This window comes from Plecotus auritus (assembly GCF_963455305.1).
Source record: "Plecotus auritus genome assembly, chromosome: 7".
In the NCBI taxonomy this organism is placed as follows: domain Eukaryota; kingdom Metazoa; phylum Chordata; class Mammalia; order Chiroptera; family Vespertilionidae; genus Plecotus; species Plecotus auritus.
The window spans coordinates 17921612-17949050 of record NC_137774.1 but is presented as its reverse complement, the minus strand read 5'-3'; the positions used below and the strand labels follow the sequence as shown (position 1 = coordinate 17949050).

The window sequence follows — 27439 nt, the reverse complement described above, 5'->3', positions numbered from 1 at the left end:
CTATCTAGGGGCAGAGGAAGGGGAAATGTAGTTATGTAGCTTGCGGGGGATGAGGGGCAGAGAAGAATTCTGGAGACATTTTATTGGGAATGCCCCAACTGCTTTAAATAAAAGGCAATTGCTCTTTATGTAATTGGCCAATGTCACCAGTAATACAATTGTCATAGCGTCCAAACTTTACTAAGTGTCATCACTTTAAAAATATGGGGGCTGGGGAGGGAGGGGTTGTTACCCTTTGAAGCTCAGAGTCTGAAATGAGAAAATAGTCAGAAAAAATTCATAATGCAAAGAGGTAGGTAAAGGTGTTATCATACGGGACCTAATGACTTGCTGAGAGATGGGAGTTCTCTGCAATGTAGATTTGAAATGTTTCATGGAAGACATGACTCTGGACTTCAGTTTCAATAGAGGGGAAATTCACGGGTGGTTGGTGGGAAATTGGAATGATGCTACAGGCCCAAAGCATCGCATGTGTGAATGATCAGCAGGTAAGAAAATGGAAGTGCAGAGGAATGGCTGCGGGTGCCCCTCTTCCCCGGGCGGGCGCAGGAGTGCTCAGGAGGCTGAGCAGTTCCCCTGTTCTGCAGACGGAGCTCCTGTCAGCCCTTATCACACTGGCCGAAGGCGGAAATTCCTTCGCGATCCCCAGCCCTAGCTGTGGTTCTTGAACTTGATCCTAGGTTTCTACCACCCGAGATAAGAACGTGTTCACAAGTAGAGCTGTCCGGGTGAGCAGGGGACTGGCTGCTTTCAGAGGAGACGTGGGAACTGTCAGGATGGTCTCCTGCGAGACGGGAAACGTTAATGAGGTGCGTTAGGAGATTCCAGTGTCCTTAGATCATCAAAGCCTTGGATAAGAAGGTTTCTTTTCCTGGAATCTCTGCTAAGACCAGGAAACACGAACTTTTTAAAAAGTGCATCCTTGGGGCTTCTAAAAGAGGTTGTTTAGGACTTTTAGAGAACTGAAAATAGGTGCGAGAAGAGAGGACAAATGGAACGTTCGTAGTCTTTGGTCACAACACAACCCTTGTCTTTCTCCACGGGCCGCAGTGGGTTTGTCTTGCGTGGTGACTCAGTAGCCTAATCAGAACTACAGCAATAGCTCACAGCAAAGTGCAGTTTCTCAGCCACGTGGTTTGTTGCAGCAACCGGGAAGTTTCTACCCGAGAGGAATGTGCTCTGTGTGAAGGGTAGCATATGTATTGGGTTCCAACCGCCAAAAATCTCCTTTTCTTCATGCCAGGTCGCGAGACTGAATTATGAGGCTTAAGAAAAGGTGCTTGTTCGGAATGAGGGAAAAATTAAAAGCTGAATGTAAGCCATAAAGAAAAAAAAAGGATACTGTTATGAGTGCCTCGGTGGCCCCGCAGGAACTGCGGGTCTGGCTTTCTTTAGGTCGGTAGTATGGCCCCGTTCTCCATCACTGTGGGTCACCAATAAAGCTGTTATGGTTTGCTATTCACCCTGGCAAGGTCTGAATGAAGAAATCACTTTAAAAGAAATCTCGACTGGCATTTCAGTTGAAGAAGACTTGTTACTTTTGTTAATAGATTTGGCCTATTTAAAAAAAGAAATAAAATAAAACAGGAGCCTCGTAAATAGCCAGTGAGACCCCCCCACCCCCCGCGCCCCCCAGTAACAGTGTCACTCTCTGCCATGTGTCACCTTCCTCAGCCCAGGTTCCTGTCTCCTCCTCTGGGGACGGAGCTGGGTCTTCTTGCTGGACCCCAGTTGTTTACTGTGTGATAAAAAAAAAATGTCTGCAAATCTGACATAAAAATACTAAGTTAATATCTTTTACTTCATTTTGCCTTAACTTTCAGTTAACAGTCGTAGAAAAAAGAAAACATGTGCTGTTTGTGTCATTTTCCATGTCAAGGGAAGCCTCATCAGAAAACATTGTCAGCACCATTTGTACACGGAGTTGAAGTAATGCTGCTTAAATGTGGGCGTTGTTAAAAGGCAATTAGGTGGAAATGAGAGTCGCCCTCATTTCCCTTTACAGTTAGTGTCTCTCCACTGCACTCGCAGAGCAGGTGTCGTCGTTGTTGGGTGGGTAAGCGGTGGGAGACGGTCCACATCAAAATGTTACAATCCTAAGAGATAATTTCTGACATAAGTTTTTAAATCATATCACATGTTTTCAATGGAAAGCAGATCATCACCATTGAAAAAATAAACCTGGAATTTTACTGTCTGTGAATTATAACTCCATAAGGATATAAACAAGCCTTCCCTTCGCAGCGGTCTTCTCCGTAGGTCACAGGGCGAGTCCCACTCCTTGCTTCTTCCCCTTCACGTGCAGGACCCAGGTGGGGAACCCTTCTCCGTCCCTCCCGCCCACTGCATGGCGAATGAGCCAGCCGTTTTCTCCGAAGTGAGATGGTACATTCAGACCTCAGGAAAGGAAGGATATGGCGATTTCACGTGGTTTAAGCAGGAAGTTTTACTCTTTTTTTTTTTTTTTTTTTTTTTTTACTTTTTATGATGGGAACTTTCAAACACACAAAAGTAGGGAGAACAGTACGCAGAACCTCCAACTACCCATCACGCAGCTTCACCAGTTTTCAACAGTTCGCCAGGCTGACCTTCTTGGCAGCATCGTTAGCACGAGACCGCTTTTTCTCCCTTGTGAGAGGGCTCAGCTGTGCAGCCCTTGCTGCTCCAAGGCGCCTCTGCACTTCCTCCAGCGCTCGCTCATCTGCCTCCTGTTTTGTGACCACAGGCCGACTTGGAGAGTCCCGGTTTATATCTGTTCAGGGCAGAACCTAATCCACAGTCTTTCTGCTTACAGACATTTTCATCCAGTCCCTTTAAACAGTGGACACTATAATATTCCAGGCTCCCACTTCCCAGAGAACACCTGCAACATGCTCCATGCGACCGAGCCAAGGAAAGAATCCATTGTCCTTTGCCCCTCGGTGTATGGCAGGCCTGGGAAAACGGGCCTGTGGGCTTTGCAGAAGGCCAGACACAGGCATTGGCCAACACCTGGCAAGAAAATGAGGGAAAGTGTAAGTGTGAAAGGTGAAATCTCATGTCAGTGAGGACTGGTTTGAACACTGAAGGCGGGTGGGGGCACAGTTCTACAATTTGCCCAACAAATGCGTAAAAGAGTGGAGCTGGCTTTGCTGATGTGTCTCTGAACAAGGAATTCAGGAGAAGGGTGACTCCCAGACTGTTGCTTCTGTGTTGATTGGCACGTGGATTTTTCTGTACTTCTCTTAACGAGGTTTTGGGAAAGATGGGAAAGTAGTATCTCTGGTAAGAGGCTGGAGTGTAGACTGTGGGTTAGGAGCTGAAGCAATTTTGTGTGTTGCTGCTGGGGAGGATAGTGAGGTCATAGGGATCATGTGCCAGAGTAGACACCCCTCCCACCCCACACGTGGAACTGCCGAGAGGCTGGCCACGAGCAAGGTCAGGGCTTCTAAGTCCGAAAGCCTCTCTGCTGGCCATGTGCTTTGTGCCCTGGGAACACGTTGGTTATATCTTTTTATCATTATGGCACCGTATCTTCCACCTTCCCGTGATGTCTCCCTTTATGAAATATCGTGTTAACCACTTTATAATCAAAATGAACGTTTGTTTCATTTATTCATTATTAAAATATCTGCCATCATTTCATGTTTATATGATGCCTTCAGAATAGGAAAGAAACTGTTTTTTGTTTGTTTTTAACTCTTTATTGTTGAAAGTATTACATATGTCCCCCTTTCCCCCCATTAACCCCTTCCAGCCCTCCTGCCCCCTCCCCAGGCCTCCACCACCCTATTGTCTGTGTCCATGGGTTATGCATATATACATACAAGGTCTTCGGTTGATCTTTTCCCACCCACCCACCACCCTACCTTCCCTCTGAGATTGGACAAGAAATTGGTTTTTAATAAGACTACACGCGATCCCTTGGCACATGGTTCTATAGGTTGAGTGGCTTGTTTGAATCCTGTTTATAAAATTTATAAGCACCGACTGTAATACACATTTCCCCCAAAATCATGGCAAAGCTCTCGTCCTATCACAGGTGCCTTCACAGGCCCCTTAGTCACCAGGGCTGCTTCTCTCCCTGGAAAGGCCGTTAACAAGTAACAGAGTGTACACTCTTACTGGGTCTAAGTATTTTCATATTATACACAAATACAATTGTCCTGTAACCTGATGCCTTTGGAAGCCTGTGGCATACCCTCCCTGTTCTCAGAAAGCTCAATATGACAGTCACACTTTCTTCTGGAAAGTGTCACTCTTTGTTCCTGACCAATCAGAACGCTCAAAGTGGGCACCCAGGGACTTCCTACAGGGCATCTAGGGCAGGTTGAACCGGGAGAAAAGAGCTGCCCTTTCAGGAATGATGCAAGTCAACCAGCAGACCTTAGGGACAAGGATTAACTTCGCAGAATAAACAGTGTAACTGTTCCAGTGGTGGTGGTTTTCTTTGTGTGTGTGTTTGTTTTTTGGGGTTGTTTTTTTTTTTTTTTGCTTTTACCCAATGTTGGACATTCCGTTCTTTAATTATCTTGGGATTTTTGTGTGTGTCAGACTTGAAGGTTTTTGAGTAAAGAAGCCACAACGTAGAAGAACATTCCTGCTTGTACTTATTGAGTAATTGTGGTCATTTTCGCACAGTCCTGATGTCGAATTCTGAGGTTGGCACTCTAATGGCCTAATAATTTTTTAGAAAATGAGACCAGGAACAGCTGCCAATGTAAACCGTCATTTTCTTTTCATCTAGTACATTTTAACTTTTTAAAAAGTGGACTATTATTTGGTTTCTCTCCAATTTTTTTAGACTGACTTTTTAAATAGATAATAAAAGTAATTTCTAGACATACTGCTTTCTCTGATTAACCTTAGGAAGGTCACATGTTTTACATCTTTAGTTAAACTATGAACAGATTTGCAAAGTGGTACCTTTTTGAAAAGCAAGTGTAATTTCACTTCTATTTTGATGATATCGGTTTAAAAAATGGTAGGTTTAATAGTCTCCTCACTTGCCACTGACATATATTATACTGAGGGTTTGCTTATCATCCGCCCCCCAATAGTGTAGGCTTCCTGAGAGCAGGGAATTGTTTTGTCTGTTTTCTTTCACGCTCTTTCTAACCGTAATAGGTCTTGACATACAGCAGATACGCGGTGGTCTTGATTGAATGAATTTTGTTTTGAGAATTTGGCATCTTTATAGTTATCATCCTGTGTTCTGCTCACTGTAAACTTCTGCATATTATATCTGTAGTACAGCAGGTGGCTTTAAGGGACTGTTTCTTTTCTAGTTCACCTCTTTACTTAAAATAGTAGTCAACTTGATGATAATTACTGATCTTCGTGGTTTGTAAGTTTCCCCTATTAACCTGAATTCTATTTCCCACAGCTACTTGGCAGCTGAAAGAGATCATCTCCGTCCACTTCTTAGAGGTTCCTCACATTCTACACTGCCCTCAATGACTTAGTGGAGAAACTCCTTTAAAGTTACCATATGTTACTCAAATTGCCATAGTATAGTTTTGAAAAGTGTCACGTTAGTCCAGCATTACAATTCCTAGCTGTCATGACACTGTTCAGCGTGTATGTGTACCTTGCAGGTGTACTGACAAAGCACTTTTAACTAGCAACAGCTCTGTGCTTTATTGCCTGCTTGTGGCTCTATGCTGGGAATATAGAAGGCATTTTTATAAAATAAATTGACACCCGCTAATGTGTCTGTTTTATAAGTTTGGAATTTTTTATACTGGTTACTCCTAAAGTGGAAAACATCTGGGCCTGGCATTTAAAACCTGGTTTTGTTTGCCTGAACTCTTTGGAACAAAAGTAACAGGCTAGAATTCTGAAGCTTTTTTTATGCCAGTTGAGGTGATAAAACCTTTGTTTCTGGGGCGCTCGTTTTCCTGTTTACGTGTTTATCATACACTCTTTCAGGCCCTGCGAGATGAACTGGAAAACCGCTCGAACCAAGTGCGATGTGCAGAGAAGAAGCTGCAGCACAGGGAGCTGGAGGCCCAGGAGCAGGTACGCGCCCCCTCCCCACAGCCCCCTCCGCCCGCTTGTTTGTGTATTTCTCCACTGTGGGAGCTGATGTGTTTCCTGTTTCCACTGGGGTGTTTGGCTGCACGTAACAGAATGCCCCGCTCCTGGCTGGCAGAGACAACAAAGAGATTTATTACCTCACAAAACCAGAAGGCTGTAGGTAGGGCAGGCTCTGGGCAGGGAGCCTTGGGCCTTGGCTCCCTCTCTGACATTCTTGTGGCTCTTCCCCTGGGTTGACTTCATCCTAAAAGCAGTGCCAAGGCCTCTTGTAAATCCCAGCAATATCCAGAGGCAGAAGGGGAATGTCTGCCTCTAGGGACCCTTCTGAAGAGTAAGAAGACCTTTCCCGACACCCCCCACACACATACACCTAGCTTCTCATTGGCCAGAACAGGTCACATGCTCTGCCTGGCACGTCCAATCCCTGGCAAGAGGACTGAGGGGACCCATACCAGCCTAGACCAACCAGGATCTACATGGGAGAGGGAGAATAACCTGAACAGGAAGCAGGGAGAGGGATGTTGGGTCCACAGCCAGCAAGCAGTGTGTGTCATGTCATCGTATTAGAATGGAGAAACAGAAATCACATTTTCTTTTGAATCGAATTTCTCCTCTCTCTCCATTATATTAATAAAATAAATTTAACCAGAATAATCTGGCTATGATGATAGCTAATGACCTATTTTATTTTCAAATGGCAGGATTCTTTTTATTAGGTTCTTCTGGTTATAGTGTGTTATTCTTCGTGGTAATTTTGACAACTTAAGTGAAAAAGGCAGTAACGTATCACGAGTTCATGCATCTCAGTGGGACCTTTATAAATGCATGTCCTCAGCTCTTGGGTGCAGCATTTTTCACATTCTCCAAGGTGCCACCACGCCTCATGCACATTACCTGTCGTCTCGTAGTGCAGTCAGTGCAAGAATGTCCGGTTAGTCATTCTGACCTTGTGGCGAGAGTAAACACTGAAGTAAGGCTTATAGGAACTGTTTTTCATCTCGGGATGTGTCTACAAACAGGACCTCGAGGCAGGGGACTGCACAGAATGGTAGACAGAAGCATCCCATAGGTGCTGAGTATTCATACCAAGAACTGATGACCTCATAATTCCTTCCTACTCTCTAACATACACCCAGCATAACATACATGCCATGTAATATGTATAGATCACGTATGTATGATATGCATGAATATACTATATATGTACTACAGAGGGCCTATCATATAGTCAATAATAGAATCACAAAACAAGATAATACTAGAATACAAAATTAATAACTATACTTTATCAAAGGCCTACAGAATAACAGATGCTATACAAGAAACATTATACATGTTAGTTTATGTATCCTGATAACAACCATGTAAGGCCAGCGTTATCATCCCCATGTCACAGAAGCTATAAAACCTGGAGGGGTTGAGTAACCTGCCCAAGGTCATAGAACTAGTAGAGAGTTCGGTGGATTCAAACCCACGTTTATCTAAATGCCAAACCTTTGCTCCTTTGATGACACTTTTTAAGTTACATTTCTAGTTCATAAAAAAGCTGCATAACAGACTCAGGGCAAGTACATTTATTAAGGATGGCAGGGCAGCAAAGATCCCGTGCCGGCCACATTAACCCTCCACGGGCGGAGAGCAGCAAGGAGCAGAGGAAGCGAAAGCAGAGCAGACAGGCCACAGATGCAGACACCTCCTTGGATGGCCGTGGTGTCCAGCGCCATGGCACAGGCTTCCTTGTCGCAGAGGCAGCTGGCTCCACCTCTGTCGAGGACACTTGTAACTGAAGAAGTCAAGCTTCCTGAAAGCAGGAAACTGTGCTCCCTGGAGGCCTGGCTTCTCCAATTTGTGATAAAATATGACTTAAGGTAAAACTTTGTTGACATCGCTCTAATTCATGGCAAAACTTCACACGGAAAACTCCATCGTGTGCTGAGAGTAGGGAAATGAAGAAATCCCAAATGAACAACGGGGCAGGATTCAGGAACTACTTTGGTCTCTTTTCATTGACTTCTTTTTGATCATCAAAGTTGCTTTCATCTTTGCAGTGACAATAGCTTTTTAGACTATTTCTTACACTAATTCCTGATATCTTCTATTAGGCTCCAAGTTTACCAAAAGAAATGTCAGGAAATACCCATGGGTAAAGCTGCATAGTTCATAGTCTTCGCAACCATGAAATGTTGGGTCCTTTCTACAAGATCCTAGGGTACAGCTGGGAAAAAATGCCAGTTGCTTCAGCAAAACTGAAGAGCACATGATGGGCACTTGATAAATCCTACTCATACTGAATTTAATTCAACTTCTATTTTTATCTGAATTTGACCTATGCCCCCTTTCAATTTGTGACATTAATAGAAGTAATCAAAATAATTAGAAGTATTGTGTTATACATTCTTAGGGTCCACTTCTATATGAGTTTGCTTAGACAGTTAAAATCTTTTTTTTTATGTTTTTTAAGATTTGTGCAATAATTTATTTATTTTGTTATTGTTGTTGTTGTTGTTAATCCTCACCCAAGGATATTTTCCCATTGATTTTTAGAGAGAGTGGAAGGAGAGGGGAGAAACAGAGAGAGGGGGAAACATCAATGTGAGAGACAGACACATCGATTGGTTGCCTCCTGCACCTGCCGGTGCAAGAGGCCGGAATAGAGCCTACAACCAAGGTATGTGCCCTTGACCAGAATCTAGCCCGGGACCCTTCAGTCTGCAGGCTGATGCTCTATCCACTGAGCCAAACCGGCCAGGGCAAACAGTTAAAATCTTGAAACTGTTGTATATGATTGTCTGTTTTGCATGTCAAAGCAAGGGTAGTCCCAGTCACTGGCCTGACATCAGCCAACCAAAAGACTGAAACGTGTGCAGATCAGCTTCTCGAAACTTCTCTTCCTTTTCAACCACATAGTATCCTGGAACTAGTTGCAGAAAGAGTCAGAATTGGAAGTGGCAGGATTACAAAGGACAGTTTCCTGGGCTGCTTTTTTTAACTCGCTCACTTAGAAAAAGAAAAGAAAAAGCTTAAACTGTTGCTGTTTTTCATTTAGGAAAAATTCCTATGTTTTGATTCTATAAAAACAAAAAATGAATGAGGCATTTTAAAAGTTGTGTTTTTAATTAAAAACAAAAAGCTGCTTCTCATCAGGTCTCGATGGGTGGTATCCTTGCTGCCCACCCCTTGCCTCGGTGCCATCAACCCTCCTAACTCCTCCCCCGGCAGGTCAGCCAGCACCGCGCCCAGAGGAGGCTTGCTCATTGTAGCTACAGAGGGTTAATTTGCTCCTTATGCAGGTTCAAGATAAGCCAAATAAAATTAGGAAACACTAACTCTCTATCTAAGCCAGCCTTCCAGAAACACCAACTTATCTTGTAATTCATAAGTAGTAAAGTCATTAGAAATCATCGTTATTTTTAGCCATACCAGGAGTTAATAATTTCTGATTCCAGATAAGATCCGAGCAGGAATCCCTTAATTGCAGCAAACCAGGGGAGGTCAGAGCTCTGGCCCAGCTTCCTCCTTGTGCAAGGAAACTGAGTCATCAGGAAAAGATGTGAGCCCTCACAGCAGGGGCTGGCCCGGGGAAGGACCTCTCCTGCCCAGCCACATGTGGGCTGCTCGCTCCCGGCAATGACACTTCCCACTGGAGGGACCTACGTAACATGGGTACATGGTGTGTATTGCTCGGTTCAGGGATGTGTACAACTGACCCTCACTTTCCCGAGCAAACAGTGTTTCATCATTCTCAATGAGACTAAGTAATTTGCCGACCCCGGCCAAGATTATCCGGTCTGCTAAATTATAGAAAAGACAGGGAAGAAAAGAAACAGTTTAAAAATTCACTTGGTATTCTTAACACGGTACAAAGTTTACACTTGTCACAGAGGCACTGAGCAACATCAGATTTCGACCTAATGTAATGTAGATAGTAGTGTACACACAGCAGATGCTCTGGGTGGAAGTAGGTATCTTAAGGTTGAAAGTATTAATGGCTTTGATTACATCAGTCAGTCAATTTCCCAAATTATTTTAGATAAATTAGTGAGAAAAGGCAGTAAGTCAGAGATGTCCTAATAAATGAACACAGTGCTGAGCATTTCCCACTGTCTTCCCTCAGCTCGTGGCGGCATATGGCAGGTGCTGAGAAGACACAGATGATTGGGTTGGGGAGGAGTTTATGGTTTAGTAGCACAGAGGAGACACGTATAAAATGTAGACTCCATGCATGGAATTCGAGGGAGGTTCTTTCTTATTCTTCTAAATGGCTCAGAGGCTCAGAATCACAAATGTGGGAAGAACAGAGGATTAGTCCTGCGTCCATCCTCCCTGCCCCTGTGAGGAAGGGCGAGGGGGACCTTCAGCTGGTGAGAGCTCACTCAGGTCCCATGGCCCAGGCAGGACTTGGCACTTGCTGACACACGTTGTTTCAAAAGCCTGCGGCCCTCAAGGGAACCGGGTCCTTGTAGGCAGTCCGAGGGGGGCAGCACTTCTGCCAGCCTTCTCAGGGCCACTGGGCCTTGTTGCCCGGGCAGCAACCGGAGGGCCTCTGCCTTCTGGCCAGGGTTAGCAGCAGCCAGCTGCTTCGGTTGTGCCCCTTACCTAGTGTGTCCAGGTGTTAAGGGGCTGGACTGTGCAGCCACAAGTAACCCATAAGTTGTCTTAAAATATATAGTAAAAAGTCAGCTGTACTCAACATTCAATCACATCTTTGATGCAACCTACATTATATTTCAGGCCTAGACACATTCATTACTTTCAGAGAGAATCTAGCAAGCAAAGACAGCCTCAGAGGTAATTGTGTGTATTTGGGGAGAGGGCAGAGGTTGTCCCCGAGCCAGTTACCAGAACCCGAGGCAGGAGCTGGGGCAGGAGAGGCTGCAGGATGAGGGAGATCCAGTGGGGATGACTGCTGGTGCTCAGGCTGCCTTTGTCCTTGCTGGCCATTGGGCAAGCACTGTACCGCTCCGGTACCAGGTCCCTAAATGCCAGTGCTCATACCTTCCCACAGGGTGGATGTGGACATCAAAACAAGGTCATGTGTGTGAGACACTTCAGAAACTGTCAACGCAATGCAGAGGAGTGTGCGTGGCTATACACACTCACAGGAGAGGGCATGAAGGCATCATCAGAGAGGAAGGACATTGGAACAGAAGGAGGGGAGATGTGTGGTAGAAAGGTAGCTTCGCTCATGTCATCCATTATAAACACAACAGAGCAAGACTGCCTTACGGTCTGCTGTGATCTGAGCACCGCGCACGGCCGCTGGCGACCAGTCTCGGGTGCAATACCGAGAATTCAGAGCCTGGTCAGAAAGTGGTTGTCAGCTGTGAGGTGTTCTTTTCTTTGGGCAGCATTACCTGACCGCGTTTATACTTTAGAAAGATTAATATGGCAGCAGAAGATGAACAAGTGATGAAAGAGACAAACCCAGCGGGTGTGGCTCTATAGGTCACATCACCAGCCACAGGGACATCAGGAGGCGTGAAGTGGGGACAGGCAGACTCCTTTTATTGCTTCACTCTGTTGCGCTTCACAGATGTGTTTTTTACAAACTGAGGGCATAACCCTCCACCAGCAAAAAGATTACGACTCACTTTATTGTGATACTGTCTTTATTGCGGGCGTCTGGAACCGAACCCACATTATCTCTCAGGTGTTCCTTTATTGTCAAAGAGAGTAGAAAGAAAGGAATAGATGTGAAGACTCACTTAAAATTCACAAAGATTTAGAGGGCAAAAGGAAGGAACATGTGGAAAGTAACACGGCGTGTTTGAGTTGATAAGCTGGTGTGCAGTGGACAATGACAGCACCGGTTTTCAGATGTCAAATCAGAGATGCTAGCAGCAGGACCTTCGTTTGGAGACACTAGTTGAAAAGCTGACTGCAGAACTCAAGAAGGAGCCCTAGAAACGTGAACATGTCTGGGTCATCTCCTGGGGGATAGACCAGAAGCCTTGGGTGTGGCCAACATTGATAAGGAAGAGCAGAGATAAGAGGACCGTGCACACGGGACCAGAGAGTGCAGGGAGGCACTGAAGAGGACTTCAAAGGAATGAATGGTCAGGGAGATAAGAGCAGAGCCAGAGAATTTGTCAGGAAACCACAGACTAGAGTTTCCTACTCAACAGGAAGCTCTGAAGGAAAGAAAGGGCCCATCTGTCCTCTTCATGGCGTCCACCAGCACATGTTGGCTTGGACTGCTTTGCTCAGGGGGAAAGCCTTTGCTGCCCTGAGGCTCCTCCTCGATGACCTTGCCCACCCATGACCTTGCCCACCCATGACCTTGCCCACCCATGTCCCTCTTTCATTGAGCTCGTAAGGTATCTCTGTGACCTCTACAAAAGGTTTCCCATCAGACTCTCGTGAGAGATGTATGCTCTTTGAGGGTGTACTCCTAGGCTGGGACTGTCATACATATCCTTATATCCAGCATTTAGCCTGGCCCACGTGGGAGAGGAAGGAAGGAAGGAAGGAAGGAAGGAAGGAAGGAAGGAAGGAAGGAAGGAAGGAAGGAAGAAAAGGGAGGGAGGGAGGGAGGAAGGGAGGAAGGAAGGAAGGCCTGGCTGCATCACATACTACATTGAGTTTAAGGACAAGGACTAGCAGAGGCCACCGAACTTGTGTAATGACAGCTCCTTGTATTGCGCCTCCTAAATATATCCTAAATAGACTTTTTCTAAATATACTATTGATTAGACTTTTATTAAAATAAATATGGTAGGTTTCTTTTATCATTTTCATCTGGGTGAGGAGGATCCTTGAGCCTTCTAGAGGCTTATCTGTGCTCCCAGACATCATCGCACCAAAGGGCTTGTACCCCAGGGGAACCGAGAGAAGCCACAAAGCCAGCACCCTGCCCAGGAAGCCCCATAATTGACAGATAAACTTGTAACCATTTAAAATGCACAATGTGATGAGTTGATAACACATTGTGAAATGATTGCCACAATTAAGTTAATTAACACATGCATCAGCTCACTTAATTCCTTTTCTGTATGTGGTGTGAACACAAAATCTACTCTCTTAGCAAATGTCAAGTACACAACAGGGTATTACTGGCTGTAGTCCCCATGGGAGCCTTAGATTCCAGGACTGTCTTATAACTGGAAGTTTGTGCCCTGGACCAACGTCTCCCCATGTCCCCCACCTTCACCCCTGGCCACCACTATGCTACTCTGATTCTATGAGTTCGACTTTTTTCTTTTTCTTTTTTAATCCCACCGATGAGTGAGATCCTCCTTCTCTGTCAGGTTTATTTCTCTTTGTGTAATGTCCGCTGGGTTCATCCACGCTGTGCAAATGCCATACGGCCCACCTTGCTGCTCTGCTCCACAGCAGGGCAGGTTTTCCTTCCACATCTCCTCCCTCGCATGGCCCAGAGGCAGAGCAGGGCGGACACCAACAAGGCCCTTTATTTTCTCTGCAGATCACTCAGCATTCTGCTGCTTCTTCCCAGCTGCCTGGTTTAGGAATAAAATGAGGTCCCTTCGGTTTCGGTAGCTGTTGGGGTAATGTTAGACATCTCTGAAGTGCCTTGGCTCGTCTGCCTGTTGAACCATTACCACTATTAGCATTTGTATTCCCAAAGAATTTCTTCGCCTCTCACAATGCCCAGTGATCTATGGGAGTGACGTGGATTTTTAGGAGAAACTGCATCGGTATGCTTAAAGTGTTAGTTGGACAGCGTTGCTTATCTTTAAGCCACCTCAGTCTCATCAAGAGGGACCAAGATGCTGTGTAGACAGAAAATCAATTAAGCAATAATTGTGACAATTGTTGAAAGGACGAATTCGTCTTTTACAGATTTCCAAGCCTTTAATTTCCATTTTCCATAAAGGATTTTAGAACTTCACAGTCTTAGCTGCTGTTGACTAATGCATCTGCAGTGAAATCCATTTAAAAGTACTAACAACTCAAAACTATGTTTTATCCCAACACACATTATGAAAACAGGAATAATCATTGCAACAGAAATATAACTCAAAGCCTTTTATTGACTTTTCATGTTTAATGGTTATTACTCTGGCTTGTTTCAAGTAATTTTAATAACCACAGTTTATTTACAAAATTCAGACTAATTCTTTTGTTCCCATGCCAACAAAATACATTTGTTCACAGACAGCTGGTATGATGCATCATTCTAAAATCTGAGTCGTTACGAGGATGCAACCACATTTAATTTTGGCCACATCTTACTGTCAGAGTTGGAATACTCGCCTATATTCTGAAAAGCACTTGAAGCACAGTGTCAGGGACAAGAGTATTTTTATTAAAATATGCATCTCATCCAAGCGTTCCTTATAGATCCATTAGTCTAGGTCTGTGGTCGGCAAACTGCGGCTCGCGAGCCACATGCGGCTCTTTGGCCCCTTGAATGTGGCTCTTCCACAAAATACCACAGCCTGGGCGAGTCTAATTTGAAGAAGTGGCATTAGAAGAAGTTTAAGTTTAAAAAATGTGGCTCTCAAAAGAAATTTCAATCGTTGTCCTGTTGATATTTGGCTCTGTTGACTAATGAGTTTGCTGACCACTGGTCTAGGTGATTTTAGTGGCAAAGCAAGTTAGACATTTGTACCCCAAACCGCCACTTAACACTTACACGATGACCACAGGGCCATTTTTGGAGGATAACAAAGCAGCTCCTCTGAGGTGGATGTGCTGTGAGTTTCTTCATCGCTTTCTTGAGATGCTCTTTGTTTTGAACATCCCTGGGCTTGTTGTGCTGGGAGGAGAGGAGGCGGGTCCCAGAAGCAGTGCTGCGTGTTTTTAATCCTGCACTTCGCTGACCCATCAAATCCAAGTGTCAGCAAGGCACCACTGTGCCATTGCATTTTCTACATTGTTCAGTGGCTCTTCGTCCAGGCCAGGCAGTGAACACTGGGGTGACGGCAGGGCGGGGCCACAGGGCTGCACAGGGCTGCTGGGGTCCAGCCTGCTAGTGACCGCCCAGGGCTGGAGCCCATCTTCACTCCTACAGTGAAGTGATGCGGTGCGACATTCTCACTTCTTTTGGTTTGATTTTTTTTATAGTGTTGGCTTTCATTTTAGTCTTTTTAAAAATTATTTTTGTCATCCAAAATAATTTCATACAAATGACTCACTCCAAGTCAGTAAATTGTGGAGACAATGTTAAAAAAAGCAGGACAAAAGCTTAACACCATGTTGTGTTCCGTGGCACCTTGACAGCAGGTGGACAAGCCGCGTATCGAGCACAGACCGGGGGCCGCAGAATGTCTCCCGGGAAGATGAAGAGCAGATTCTGTGCCCGGGGGATGTCCTAGCCGGGCTTACTTTCCTGGCAGCGACCAAGCACGGAATTGATGGGGTTGAGTGAACAGCTGGAAGGAGGAAGTAGAAGGAGAGAGAAACACAGAGCTGGTAAAAGAGGGTGGGTGAGGCAGCATGGTTACAAGGGGGAAATGCTTGATGACGAGTTAGTGTGCTGGTCAGGTTCGGAGAAGAGTATCAAATGTTCTAAGATGCCATTTTCCTGTGATTCCTTTTCTACTATAGTCTTGTCAGAAAATATTTCCTTTTCCTGTTGAGAAAGGACTATTTCCAGGTGGAAGCAATTGATCCTGTTTATGTCAAACAAATGACAGAGCAGAGGTATTTTAGAGGCACCCGACATGTATCAGTTTAAATTAGTAATAAGGAAAGAAAAGTGATTTTTTTTTTTTAATACAAAGGAAAATTCAGAAGCTTAAAAGGCTATTGGACTGACCCTGGCTAGTGTGGCTCCTTTGGTTGGGCGACCGACATCCCTTGCACCGAAAGGTTGCTGTTCGCAGTCAGGGCATGTGCGGGGGTTGCAGGCTTGATCCCCGGTAGGGGGCGTGCAGGAGGCAGCCGGTGGATGTTTTGCTCTCACAGCCATGTTTGTGGCTGACATATAGAAATACAATTGACTTTTGTACAGGTTCCCTTTATCACAGTAAGGAAGTTTCTTTCTATTATTACCAAGAGTCTTTTTAAAATTATAAATGGATGTTCAATTTTACTAAATGCCTTTTTTCCATTTTGAGATAATTATATGACTGTCCTCTTTTCTGCTAATGCAGTGAACTTCACTGACTGATTCTTAACAGTAGCTCAACTTGCATTTCTGGAATGGGCCCTATTTGATCTTGATGACTTATCCCTTTTTAGCTTTTGCTGGATTTTCGTTTGCTAATATTTTGTGTAGGATTTTTACATCAGTGTTTATGAGTGAGATTGGCCAATAATTTTGTTTTATTTTAATGTTCTCACTGAATTTTGTTATTAAAGTTTGCTGACCTCTGTTTTCTGGAATCGTTCGTGTAATGTTGGTAATATTCCTTAAAATGTTTGGTAGATGAGGCTCTGGGCCTAGAGTTTGCTTTGTTGGAAGATTTTTCAATTAATTAGACTAAGCTTTCTTTAGTGATTACAGTATTCAGATTTTCTATTTTAACTTCTGCCTAATTCTCTCTCTCTCTTCTCTTTTTGGGGCTATAAGTATATGTATCTTAGACCTCCTAACTATGTTCCCTAACTATTTATTCTAAGTAGATATGTTCTTTTATCCAGCTTCTAGTTTACGATTCTCTTCTTTGCTGTATCTCATCGGATATTAAACCGAGTTTTGGTTTTGGTTATTATATTTTCCAGAGCTGTATTTTCTACATAACTCCATTTTAGTTTCCTAGTCTGTGCCAAAGTTCACAACATTTTTCTTATTGTTTTACATATTTATCTTGGTATTCTCAAAATCTGGGTCTGATAGCCATTATCTAGAGTTCACATGCATCTGATTTCCTTATCTTGTTTCTCTTGGCTTTTGGTCATATTGCCTTGCTTTCATATTGTGAATCTAGCTATTTTTGATTGAGTGCCAGATACTTTATATGGAACTTTATAGAAATAATTGAGACCTAAGATAATGTTAACTTTCCGGGGAGGGTTTACTAGTACATTTGCTCCCAGGTAGGCAGGTGGTGGCACTTGCCATCTCAAGTGACCTTCATCCTCTCTCAGGGACTGAGATGATTTGAAGTAGACTCCAGTTCTAGAGAGGGCTGGTCTGTGTCCAGCTCACTCCTACTCCTCGGGTGTGGCCCTTTGGGATCCACCCAAAGCCTGGGATTTTACCAGACACGCCCCTTTAGCGAGTCCTGCACTGCAATTTGTGTCTCCTTGGCTTTTTTTGTGAGGCTGTTAAGAGATCTGTTCAGTTTCTCAGCCTCTCACCAACCACTCTAGAATTGGCAAAAGTGCTGTGTAAAAATGTCTCCCAGTGCCAGACTCACAAGCTGTCTTGATTTCTGACGTCTCTAACATCAGAGCCCCCCGTCTTTCCTGCCTTGCTAGTTCCATACTTCATAGCAGACTTGGGAGAGAATTCTCTGAGCTTCTATTACTAGAAGTGGAAATATAATATTTGCATTTCTGTGAATTGCTTGATCACATTCATTGCTAATTTTTTCTATTGATTTTGTTGTAACTTAATCTGTAGACATTTATTTTATTAGACATTCTGTTTATTAATGATTTATGGGTTAAATAAGTTGCAAATATTTTCCCCCAGTTGCTTATCTTTTAACTCCTATATTCAATATTTTCTTTTTTTGAGAATTATTTTTCTTTATGGTTTCTCAGCTTGCTAAGGAAGGTCCTCCCTACCCCAAGATTATAAAATATATTCTTTTATTTTCTTCTAGTACTTTTAAGAAATTTTTTACACATTTAACTCTTTAACCCATCTCAGATTTATTGTTGTATACTACATAGGGTAACGATTGTGGTAGACAGAATATCCCCCAGGAATCTTGGTTCTCTAATCCCTGGGATCTGTGAATATGTACATCACATGGCATAAAGAGTCTTTGCAGGTATTATTAAAGTTAGTGATCAGTGACCTTAAAGATGGGAGGTTATCTCAGATTATTGTGGTAGTGAGCCCCATCTAAACAGATGGCTACTTAAGGACAGAGAACTTTCTCTGGCTGGAGACAGAATAGATGTGGCAGAAGGGAGGTCAGAGAGATTCCAAGAGTGAGAAGGATTGCTGATTTAAAGTGGAAGGGGACTCTTAGGGGAGGATGCAGGAGGCCTTGCAGGGCTGAGAGAGGCTCCCGCTGACGGCCAGCAAGGCAATGGGGCCATCAGTCCTACAGCCAGAACTGAATTTCACCCACAACCTGAACGAGCTCGAGGGCAAATTCTCCTCCAGAGCCCTCAGGTAAGTCTAGGCCAGCCAACACCTTGATTTTGGTCTTGTGATACCAAAGCATTGGGGTTCAATGTCATAACAGCTTTGAAAGGGAAGAGAAATTAGTCATTAAAATAATAGGCAGTAGTAATAGAGTTTCTCTTAATACCAAGCAAAGCCAAACTGGTTCATGATTTTGGTGAAGAGAGAAGGGCCAGCTGCTCCTCTCCCCAAATGTTATGTTTCCTCTACCTACTTGCTGAAAACTGAAATTATGGGGATGGAGGTGAAGGGTCAGGTTTCAGGGGCCAGAACTTTATTTTTCAACTAGTGACTTATTAGTGCAAGTTATTCCTCAAAACGTTCACCCATCAGAGTCTTTACCAAGAGAAAGTTGTGCTAGGCGAACGTGGTGAGAAATGTGGAAATATTGGGCACCAGAATGGGGTGCAGAGGAGGGCGAGTTCTGTGTGTGTGTGGAGGGGGTTTGGAGGAGGAGTGGGAAAAGAAGACACCAGGAAAAAAGCATCACTAGACAGTTTGGCATGGGGCTAGCCTGGTGGTCCAAAATAGCCCGTCCAAACCTGTCCTTGGCTGAAAGGGTGGTACCAACTCCTACAAATCAGTAGCACTGAGTTGAGAGAAGAGAACTCCAAGGCAGCCTCTCTGCTTCATACCAGGAAAGCAGGGAAAGGAGGTCTAACTTGTGTTGCTGTAGAGAGCGCTTTGATTCCCTTTCAGCTTGCGTAATCCCGGGAATATTGCTCACCAAAAGCCACATGCAGTCAGGTGGTTTTAGAGTTTTCTCTGCCCTTGTGGTTATGAATTATATAGACTTTTAGTGCTTAACTACAAACAGAGGATTTTCCCGGTGGGGGAGCGGGGTTATGAAAAAAAGATGCTGAAATACAAGTCACTGGGGTAAGAAGTTCTCTTGGATGTGGGTAGGGAGTTCCTGCCTGGGAGCCCAGGGCTTACCACGTGTTGGAGCAGCTCGGCATACCTGGAGGGCCCTGGGGAAGAGTCCAAGAGCTACGGAGATGTTTTTGACGTGTGAATTGTTTACAAGCTAAAGACAAAATAAAGAATAACCCCTGGCCCTGCCATTTAGTTTATTGAAATGGAGTGACTCCCCTCAGAGTCGCGTCCCAGGTATTGGCCCACTTGGCAGTGGCTGCGTCCCTGGTGGCTAGAGGCTCAAGATCTTCATGGCCTGGACGGTGCTACAAGGGCTTCACCGTTGGGTGCTTTGTTCTTCGTGGTTCTCCAAGTTACTTATCCTCGCTAAACAAATACTGCAAACTGATCTTAACGCTGTTTCCACTTTTTTTCTAACTAAATGCATGAAATTTAAAATATACCTGCTAATTTTTAGTCTCTGTGAGACTCCTCTCAAAAGACTTTCTTTTTTCTGCATGAGCGTAGGAATGTTTTTTAAATGCATATCCTTAATATAAAAACTCTAAAGGTAAAAGAAAGGATTCTAGGATTTGGGAGTGTGGGGGAGAGGGAGTTAATTGATTTGTTTTCTGTTATTTTGTTTGGTTGGGTGGGATTTTATTTATCTTTTGGTGTGTTTTTTTTTTTTTGGGGGGGGGGATGCTTTCTTTCTAGTACATCAGGGTGGGACCACAGTTGTAGTCAATCCTATAACATAGACCGGCTCAGAAATACCATTTTCTCCCTCAACCCCTCACCCTGAGGTTGTGATTGCTCTCTGTAATTCATTGGGTCTCTGCATTTGGTTCCCTGGACATTTTCCCAAGCTTGTTCAACCATTAGCCTTCTGGACTTCTGGGTTTAAGTACTGTCAGATCAGATTTAAATCATGTGTTAAGGCTTGGTAGGTCCATCATTGTCCTCAATTTAAGAAGCATTATGGAGGTCACGACATTGCTCCAAAGAAGGTGGCACTAATCCCTCACTTTATAAAAGGGAACGCTGTGGTATGCATTACAGCGAAGGCACCAGCCCCACCAGCCCCGAGCCAGCGCCAGCCATGTGCTCATTTCCTCTGTGCTGTGTACTTCTAGGGACGGGGAGCACAAAACCAGATGTAAGCTATTTTTCAAATACTCCTCTGACTTAGCATTAAATTTCCCTTAGACCAGATGCCAGTGTTTAAATAATATCCTGAAGGATCCAAAGAGAAGGAATTACTCATCGTGTTTCATTCATATAAAATCTGAAATAAAGGGGAGAGAAGTACAAAGAAACCCAAGTACCTTGACTGTGCCTGGCCGGACTTACTCATCGGAAAGGAATATTGCCTCACCTACGAAAGCTCAGAAGTGAAGGCCTCCCTCTCTCTTTAATTATCAATTGAACAGCCCATTACTTATTAGTGCATTTCAGTAAAAACAAAGGCAGGCCATCCTAACTTCTCTGGCGCAGCTGTATGGTTCTGTTTTCAGGAGACTGGGCAACGCTGGCTCTCAAGCGGCTCTGTGCTTCCATCACTGCCATTTACCTACTTCACGGATTTGTACCTTGCTCTCTGCAGTTAGCGCTTTGCTGGCTGCATCAATTAAGACAGCACGTAACACAAGCCCTGTCTCAGAGGCGGGTATTTGCTGCGGTGCTCCGCGGCATTACCCAGAGCTTCGCCAAGCACGGCCACGGCTGGTCCTGAATCACCCAGAGCCAGGCTTGGGCTGATCAGCAGCCATATGGGCTCTGGTTGTGTAGGTCTCTTGTAAGAAAGAAGTTGTGTGCAAAAGGTGCCCACACACTGTGAAACACGCCGGTACAAGGTTTTCCAGCAGGGGAGAAGGTCCTTGGAGGCGAAACAGCATGACTTTGTAGTTGGCCCTATCAGAGTAGTGTGTGTGTTTATGGTTGTTGGTTACTTACTGCAGCAGCAGGAGATAGCAGATGGTGGGAGCACCCCGAGCTGGCCGGCCCAGGGGACCCCACAATGTGAGGTGCTGGTCTGTAAAGCGAGGTGAAGTCAGCAAGGGTGTTCATGCGGGACGCAAGAATTGGAGGTGGGGAGGCTCTCTCTGAGCCGCCAGAGCTGTCGCGCAGATGACAGTGAGGGGGTAGCCAGGCAGTTGGGGCAGATGTCAGGGCTGAATGATCCAGTCCAGCCGCTGGGGTGTGGCTGTTTAAGTCGTGGCCATCATTTTGTCGCTGGCTCATTAGTTGGGCCAGCTCACTGGGTGCAAAGTCAGGGCCCTTGGCAGGGAACCTCAGCCAGGGTCAAATAACCCATTAGAAATAACTGGTTGAAACTCACCCCGGTTTAAACAAGAACAATTTTTTGGTTCATGTAACTGAGAAGTAGTATTGGCTTCAAGGGAGGCTTAATCCAATTACTCAAATTATGTGACCGACAGCCAGTTTTCCGTCTCCATGTTTTTGCTCTTTCCTTATTATTGGCGCCATTCCTGCAAGCTATGCCCTTGTGTTGCAATCTGACGGCCAACAGTTCCAGGGCCGGTGTTTCAGGCTCAGATCAGCAGAAAAGAGAAAGTTTCTCTCCACTGGAGCTCCTGCAGGAGTCCTGGGCTCCTACTTCTCTGGCCCCGAACTCTATTTCTAGCAGGACCTGGAGCAGGAGGCAGGGAGAAGGCTGGTCATGCGCCTGAACTGGGTGAGTAAAACAAACCATGGCCTGGGCCGACACCCCTGGACCCGGGGTCTACAGTAGTAAGAGAAAGCTAGCTGTCCCCACTGCTGGCCTCGGCTGCCAGTGTGCCTCCTGTCCTTACCTCCTGTGTCAGCAGTGTGTTAGGGCTGGGTTTGCAAACATAAAGACCACCGAATGACACAAGCAGAGTGGGGGTGGAGAAGGTTTCTAGTGAGTTCTAGAAGTTATTAAAATTGAGGCAGCATTATGGGCTGAATGCTTGTTTGCCCCCAAATCCATATGTTGAAGCCCTAAGCCCAGTGCGATGATGTTCTGAGATGGGGCCTTTGGAGGTGATTAGGTCATGAGGGTAGAGTCCTCATGATGGAATTAGTGCCCTTATAAGAAGAGATCTTGTTTCTCTCCATCATGTGAGGATACAACAGGAAGGTGGCTGTCTGCAAGTCAGGAGGAGAGCTCTCACCAGAACCTGAGCCTTCGACAGCCACCCTAACCTTGGACTTCCAGCCTCCAGAACTGGGAGCAATAAGTGTCTGTGGCTTAAGTCACCCAGTCAGTGTATTTTGCTTAGCAGCCCAAGCTAAGACAGGTGAGAACCAGGAAGCCAGACGTGTCGAGATATGTGTCCATGAGGACATTGACTTGATAACGTCAGCAGGATTGAGACAAGACTGCTGGAAACCTTGACATTATCTCTCTATCTGTCACACTTTATAGCCATTTCATCACAAAGTGTGTTGTTTCTACCTCCAAAATGCTCTTCAGTTCCACTCATCTCCATCCTCCCCACTGTCATCTCTGTTTGAACCCTCATCACCTCGTGTTTAGATGAAGTGGTCTCTGTCTAGCTGGTCTACCTGCCTCTCATCTCTCAGTAATCTTCCTTAGAAACGTATGATATGCAGCCCTGACATCACGCTTTCCTCTGCTAAAGAAACCCACTGGCTCCCACTCACTGCAGACCTCCACAATTTTCTGTAGCCTGGACTGTCTGTCGATATTACTTCCACACACCTCAGCATCTCAGTCAGGTGTCAGCTGGGGGCTCTCGGCACCCACACGAGCCACACTCACTGTTACCTTGGCCTATGCTTTTCTCTAAACCTGCAATGTCCTTTCACCAGATCTCTGTGCATCCTCCTGCTGTTCACCTTTGGGAGCACAATCAGCATCTCCCTTCTCCCGAGCTCTTCCCACACAATTCCACGCCAGAAAGATCTTCTTCCCCCACATTGCTATTACATGTATACTCAGTTTCCCCGTAGCTGGAGGTGTGATGTTTGTGGGCTAACTTTGCTTCCGAACAAAATTGTAAACTCCTTGGTGAAAGGGTTTAATGTGTCCTTCATGTTTCGCAGAGCAGACTAAGTTGGTGAGTTACTAGGGGCTCAGCATTGATGGGGAGAGGTGAGGAGGGAACCACTGTGCAGAATGCGTGCATCCAGCTTTGTGCATGCTGTGGGCTGGGCATCCTTGAGGCTGCTGCACCAAGCCCAGCCATTTCCCACCCAGCCACCCACCCGGTCCGCCATCTGATTGGCTTAGAAGAGTTTAAATTAAAAAGTAAAGGTTGATCCAGAAATCCTGAGATGGTAGTTGAAAGGCCTACTAGAATAGGCCAAGACTAGCCACCTTATGCAGTCCTTAGGCAGGCTCACTGACCACCCCACCGCCTGCCAGATTTCTGAAGTTTACTACACGTGATCCAGAAGCACCGGTGAGCTGTACCATGGGGATATCAAATTTGAAGTTTCAGACAAGTCTTCCCAAATTTCCACTCCATCAAACAATTGCTTCGCCTTAAGGGACATTTAAAGTATATATTAACCTAATTTCACAAGACAACAACCCTTGTATTTCCAAGGTCACTGGACATGACAAAGGTCACATAAGCCACTTCTAGGACAAGGGAGTTGGGTATTTAAAATCTTCCTAAGACCAAGAGGAAGCAAGGTTAATTTTTTCAAAGCTGAACAAAATGCTAGCATAATGCAAGATAAAATAGTGTTTTTATCCCAAAACTCTTAGACTTGCCACTGCCCACGTCAGTTATTATTTTGTGTTTTTTTTTTCAAATTTACTAGTATTTTAAAAACTGAATTCACTTCTACCATATTACATGATAGTGTAACAGGTTACATTTGTGAAACATTCATTTTACCACCCACTAATATTTCTCCCAAAGAAACTAACATAAACTAATACAAGATCTGTTACTCTTTCCTACCCATTAGCTACCATAAAAATCTCTTTCTATCCCCAATCTTCTTGATTAATTACATCTTCTGGTGCATTCTTTTATTTATTTTTTTTCATTGTGATGAAAAACATATAACATGTAATTTATCTCCGATAAGGGTTTAATCTCCAAAATTTACAGGGAACTCATACAACTTAACAAAATGAAGATAAACAATCCAATCAAAAAATGGGCAAAGGACCTAAATAGACACTTTTCAAAAGAGAACATACAGAAGGCCAAGAGACATATGAAAACATGCTCAAAGTCACTAATCATCTGAGAGATGCCAAAATGACAATGAGGTACCATCTCACACCTGTCAGAATGGCTATCAACAAATCAACAAGTGCTGGCGAGGATGCGGCGAAAAAGGAACCCTCGTGCACTGCTGGTGGGAAGTAGACTGGTGCAGCCGCTGTGAACAGTATGGAGGTTCCTCAACGTCTGTTTTAAATGCATGAGACAGAGAGGCATGAAGCTGCTCTGGAGCCCTAAGTTACCCACTCGGGCTACACAGAAGGATCCCTCTGATGGCAGCCTCCAATGGTTGGAAATCAACACAAACAAACCCCCTAGAATTCGATCTGAATAAGAAAAGACACCCTTTCTGTTTGTTTTCCCTTATAAATGAGGTAGTTAAACTTTTCACCATGATATGTTTACCTTGTGGGCCAAGAAATAATGAAGAATGACATTAGTCTTACTACCTACACACAATGTTCTCATGTTAAGTAGTAAGTTTTCCTATTACTGAAGTAGAGAAGAAAGCTGTCCACAGCCCTCAGCCACCTTTATTTTTCTCTGTCTTTTTACTCTCTACCAGGAATTCTTTGCAGACACCATCAGAATATACTTCTAGATTTCAGTCAACTTTTAATACTAAAGAAATGTCTTCAACTGAAAGAACAAAATCTTTCTGCTCTTTATTTGACCTTTGTTGGTTTGATGTGTTTTAAGAAAGTTCTGGGCAACCATTTTATAAAGGATGTACCCAGACATTCCTGGAGGGCACACGGTGAAAATAACAGTGAAAGAAAGATTCGAAGTTCTCCCCTTGCTGGGTCTGACATCCCATTTCTCTCCCCACACAGTTTATTAAGGGCGTGTTGAGTTTGTCTGTGTTAAGGACAGCGTACTTAAGTTTTTGAAAGATATTTGAACCGTTTCGAGCAGAAATTTTACTTTCACCTATGTCCAAGTGGACCAAGCCATGTTCATATTTATTCCCAGTTTATCTGATTGGTAGAAGTAGGAACCCCAGTCTCTCTTAAAAGACAAAGTGCACCACTCCCTGGCCCCGTATCTCCATTTGACCTAGAGCAGGTGTAGCTCTGGTTAGGTGAGCCCAGTGTCACGTGGTCAGGTATGTTCCACTTCACACACACTCCAGCCTGCTGATGGAGGTGGAAACAATGCCTTCATGGTGGCAAAAACAACCCGTGTAATGTTTTCAAACTTCAGCTAAATAATGATGTACCATTACTCATTAGATAGCATCGATCTTTAGTAAAACGTGCAACCTACCCTCTGGGGACCCACAGTCCAATAGAAGAAAACAGTATGTAAATCAATCATTATAATATTTTGTGATAATGAAGGAAAAGCAGAGGCTTTGGGGTAAGGAAGACCTAGGTATGGGTTCTAGCTCAGCTACTAATTAGCTGTGTGACTGTGGGTGAGATAGGAACCGCACTCGGCCGATTTTTTCATATATAAATAGCCATAAAAGAATCACACAGAGTTGGTGGGAAGATTAAATGAAATGTAATACATGGAAGGGTGCGGTTGGGTGCCTAATGCATAGAAAACACACAGTAAATGTCTGTTGTTGATGGTGGTGATCATCAGATGCATGAGACCCCAAGGCATCTTAGAGGAGGGCATGGTTACCTTGACTGGAAGGCTGAGGCCTGGAGAAGGTGCTGCAGGAGGAAGTGACCGGTGCTCCAGCTGGTCAGGCTGGGAAAGGCATGGAGGGGGCACAGCGCAGCCTGTGCAAAGGCATGAGGACTCGGGGGGAAATGCAGGTCATTATGAGAGCACAAGGTGTCCTGGAAAGTCAGACTCAGATCCGATAAGAAGGTTCTTAGATGATCTGTGCCTAAGAGATTGTCTTTAATCTATAGGTTTAAGAACTCATTGAAGTGTTTTCACGATGGAGGCGCGGGGAGGGCAAGACGATCAGGTCTGCATGTTAGAGCAATGGCAACAGTGGAGAAAATCCCGGAAAGACCCACTGGAAGCAGCACAGCTCCGCCAGGATGCACATTTTGTAACGGAAGTCATTTGTATTCGTCTCCAGTCAGAGCCCTTGAGCTTTCCCCTTGTCTTCAGGCTAAAGCATGACCTTGAAAGTCCTAGCCACCCAGTCTCCACCTGCCTCACTCATCCCCTGCCCACCACATGACCTCCACCCACACCTGATCCCTTGGTAGTCCCTCAGCATCTTACACACGTTTACCTGTACGTCTCCTCCCTCTTGTCTACCTAGAAAGTGCCTACTCATTTTGCAAGAGCCAAATAGGGTTCCATGGCTCCATAAAGGCTTCCATTATCCCTCTGAGGAGTTACCAGGCTCCCCTGTTCCCTTCCTTGGCCCATTGTACTCCAGGTGTGTGTTTATGTAGCTCCTTTTCACACACCTCACGTAAAAAACGTAAGGTTCCAACGGACAGAAACCACTTCACCCTCACTTTGCTCTTCCACACGGAGCTTTGCAGAGTAATCACCCCTGGGCATTGGTGGGAGACAGATCCTCCGTTGTCCTGCAGAAATCCTACGTGAAGTCGTCGGGTAACTGCATGCTCCCTCACTTTCAATTGAATGAAGATCCCTTCATCTCTGCTGTGAAAAGGTGAACAGCTCATGAATTTAGTCAGTGACTGTTCACAAAGGTGTTTAGAAGTTATCTGCTCTGAGGTTGTGGGGTCTCTGTTCCCATTCACTGGGAGGTAGGCAGATCCATGCACAAAATCCTCATCAGTGTTAACTGGAGCCGTCTAAGTAAGTCCCGGGTGCAACAGCAGGACAATGACCGCCTTTGTATTCCTGCCCCGTGTTGTGTGCAGAATGCCATACCTGGCAAGAAGGGCCTGCTCCAACATAAGGAGGTAATTGGTGTTTGAGGGGAGATTTCACTTGTTTGTAATGGCCGCGCTGGAGCATGCAGAAAGAATGAGCAGTCATCGCTGCCTCTTTTGAAAGGTGCTCTCCAACCAGGTCAGAAATCTCTGACTAAGCAGGTGTTCGAATGATATTTAACTGAAGATTAGACATAGATACAACATATCAACCAACTAATTCCACCTTAAACTCTCCTCACTTGTAACATTGCTGCTCACCCAAATCTCGTGACTAATTCCCAATGTGGCGGCTCCACGTGGTGATGACAGGCGAGGGGATGATGGAGTGGTCTTGT

General features: G+C 44.8%; 1 protein-coding gene across 2 annotated transcripts in view; it reads left to right on the top strand.

Annotated features, from left to right (window-relative positions):
- Positions 1 to 27439, top strand: part of CEP112 (centrosomal protein 112) — a 329147-nt gene that overhangs the window by 279202 nt on the left and 22506 nt on the right. For both annotated transcript variants that reach the window (XM_080679644.1, XM_080679645.1), the window contains one exon: positions 5911 to 6000. In XM_080679644.1, coding sequence (XP_080535770.1) covers positions 5911 to 6000 — 90 coding nt within the window. The remainder of the gene's footprint in view (positions 1 to 5910; positions 6001 to 27439) is intronic.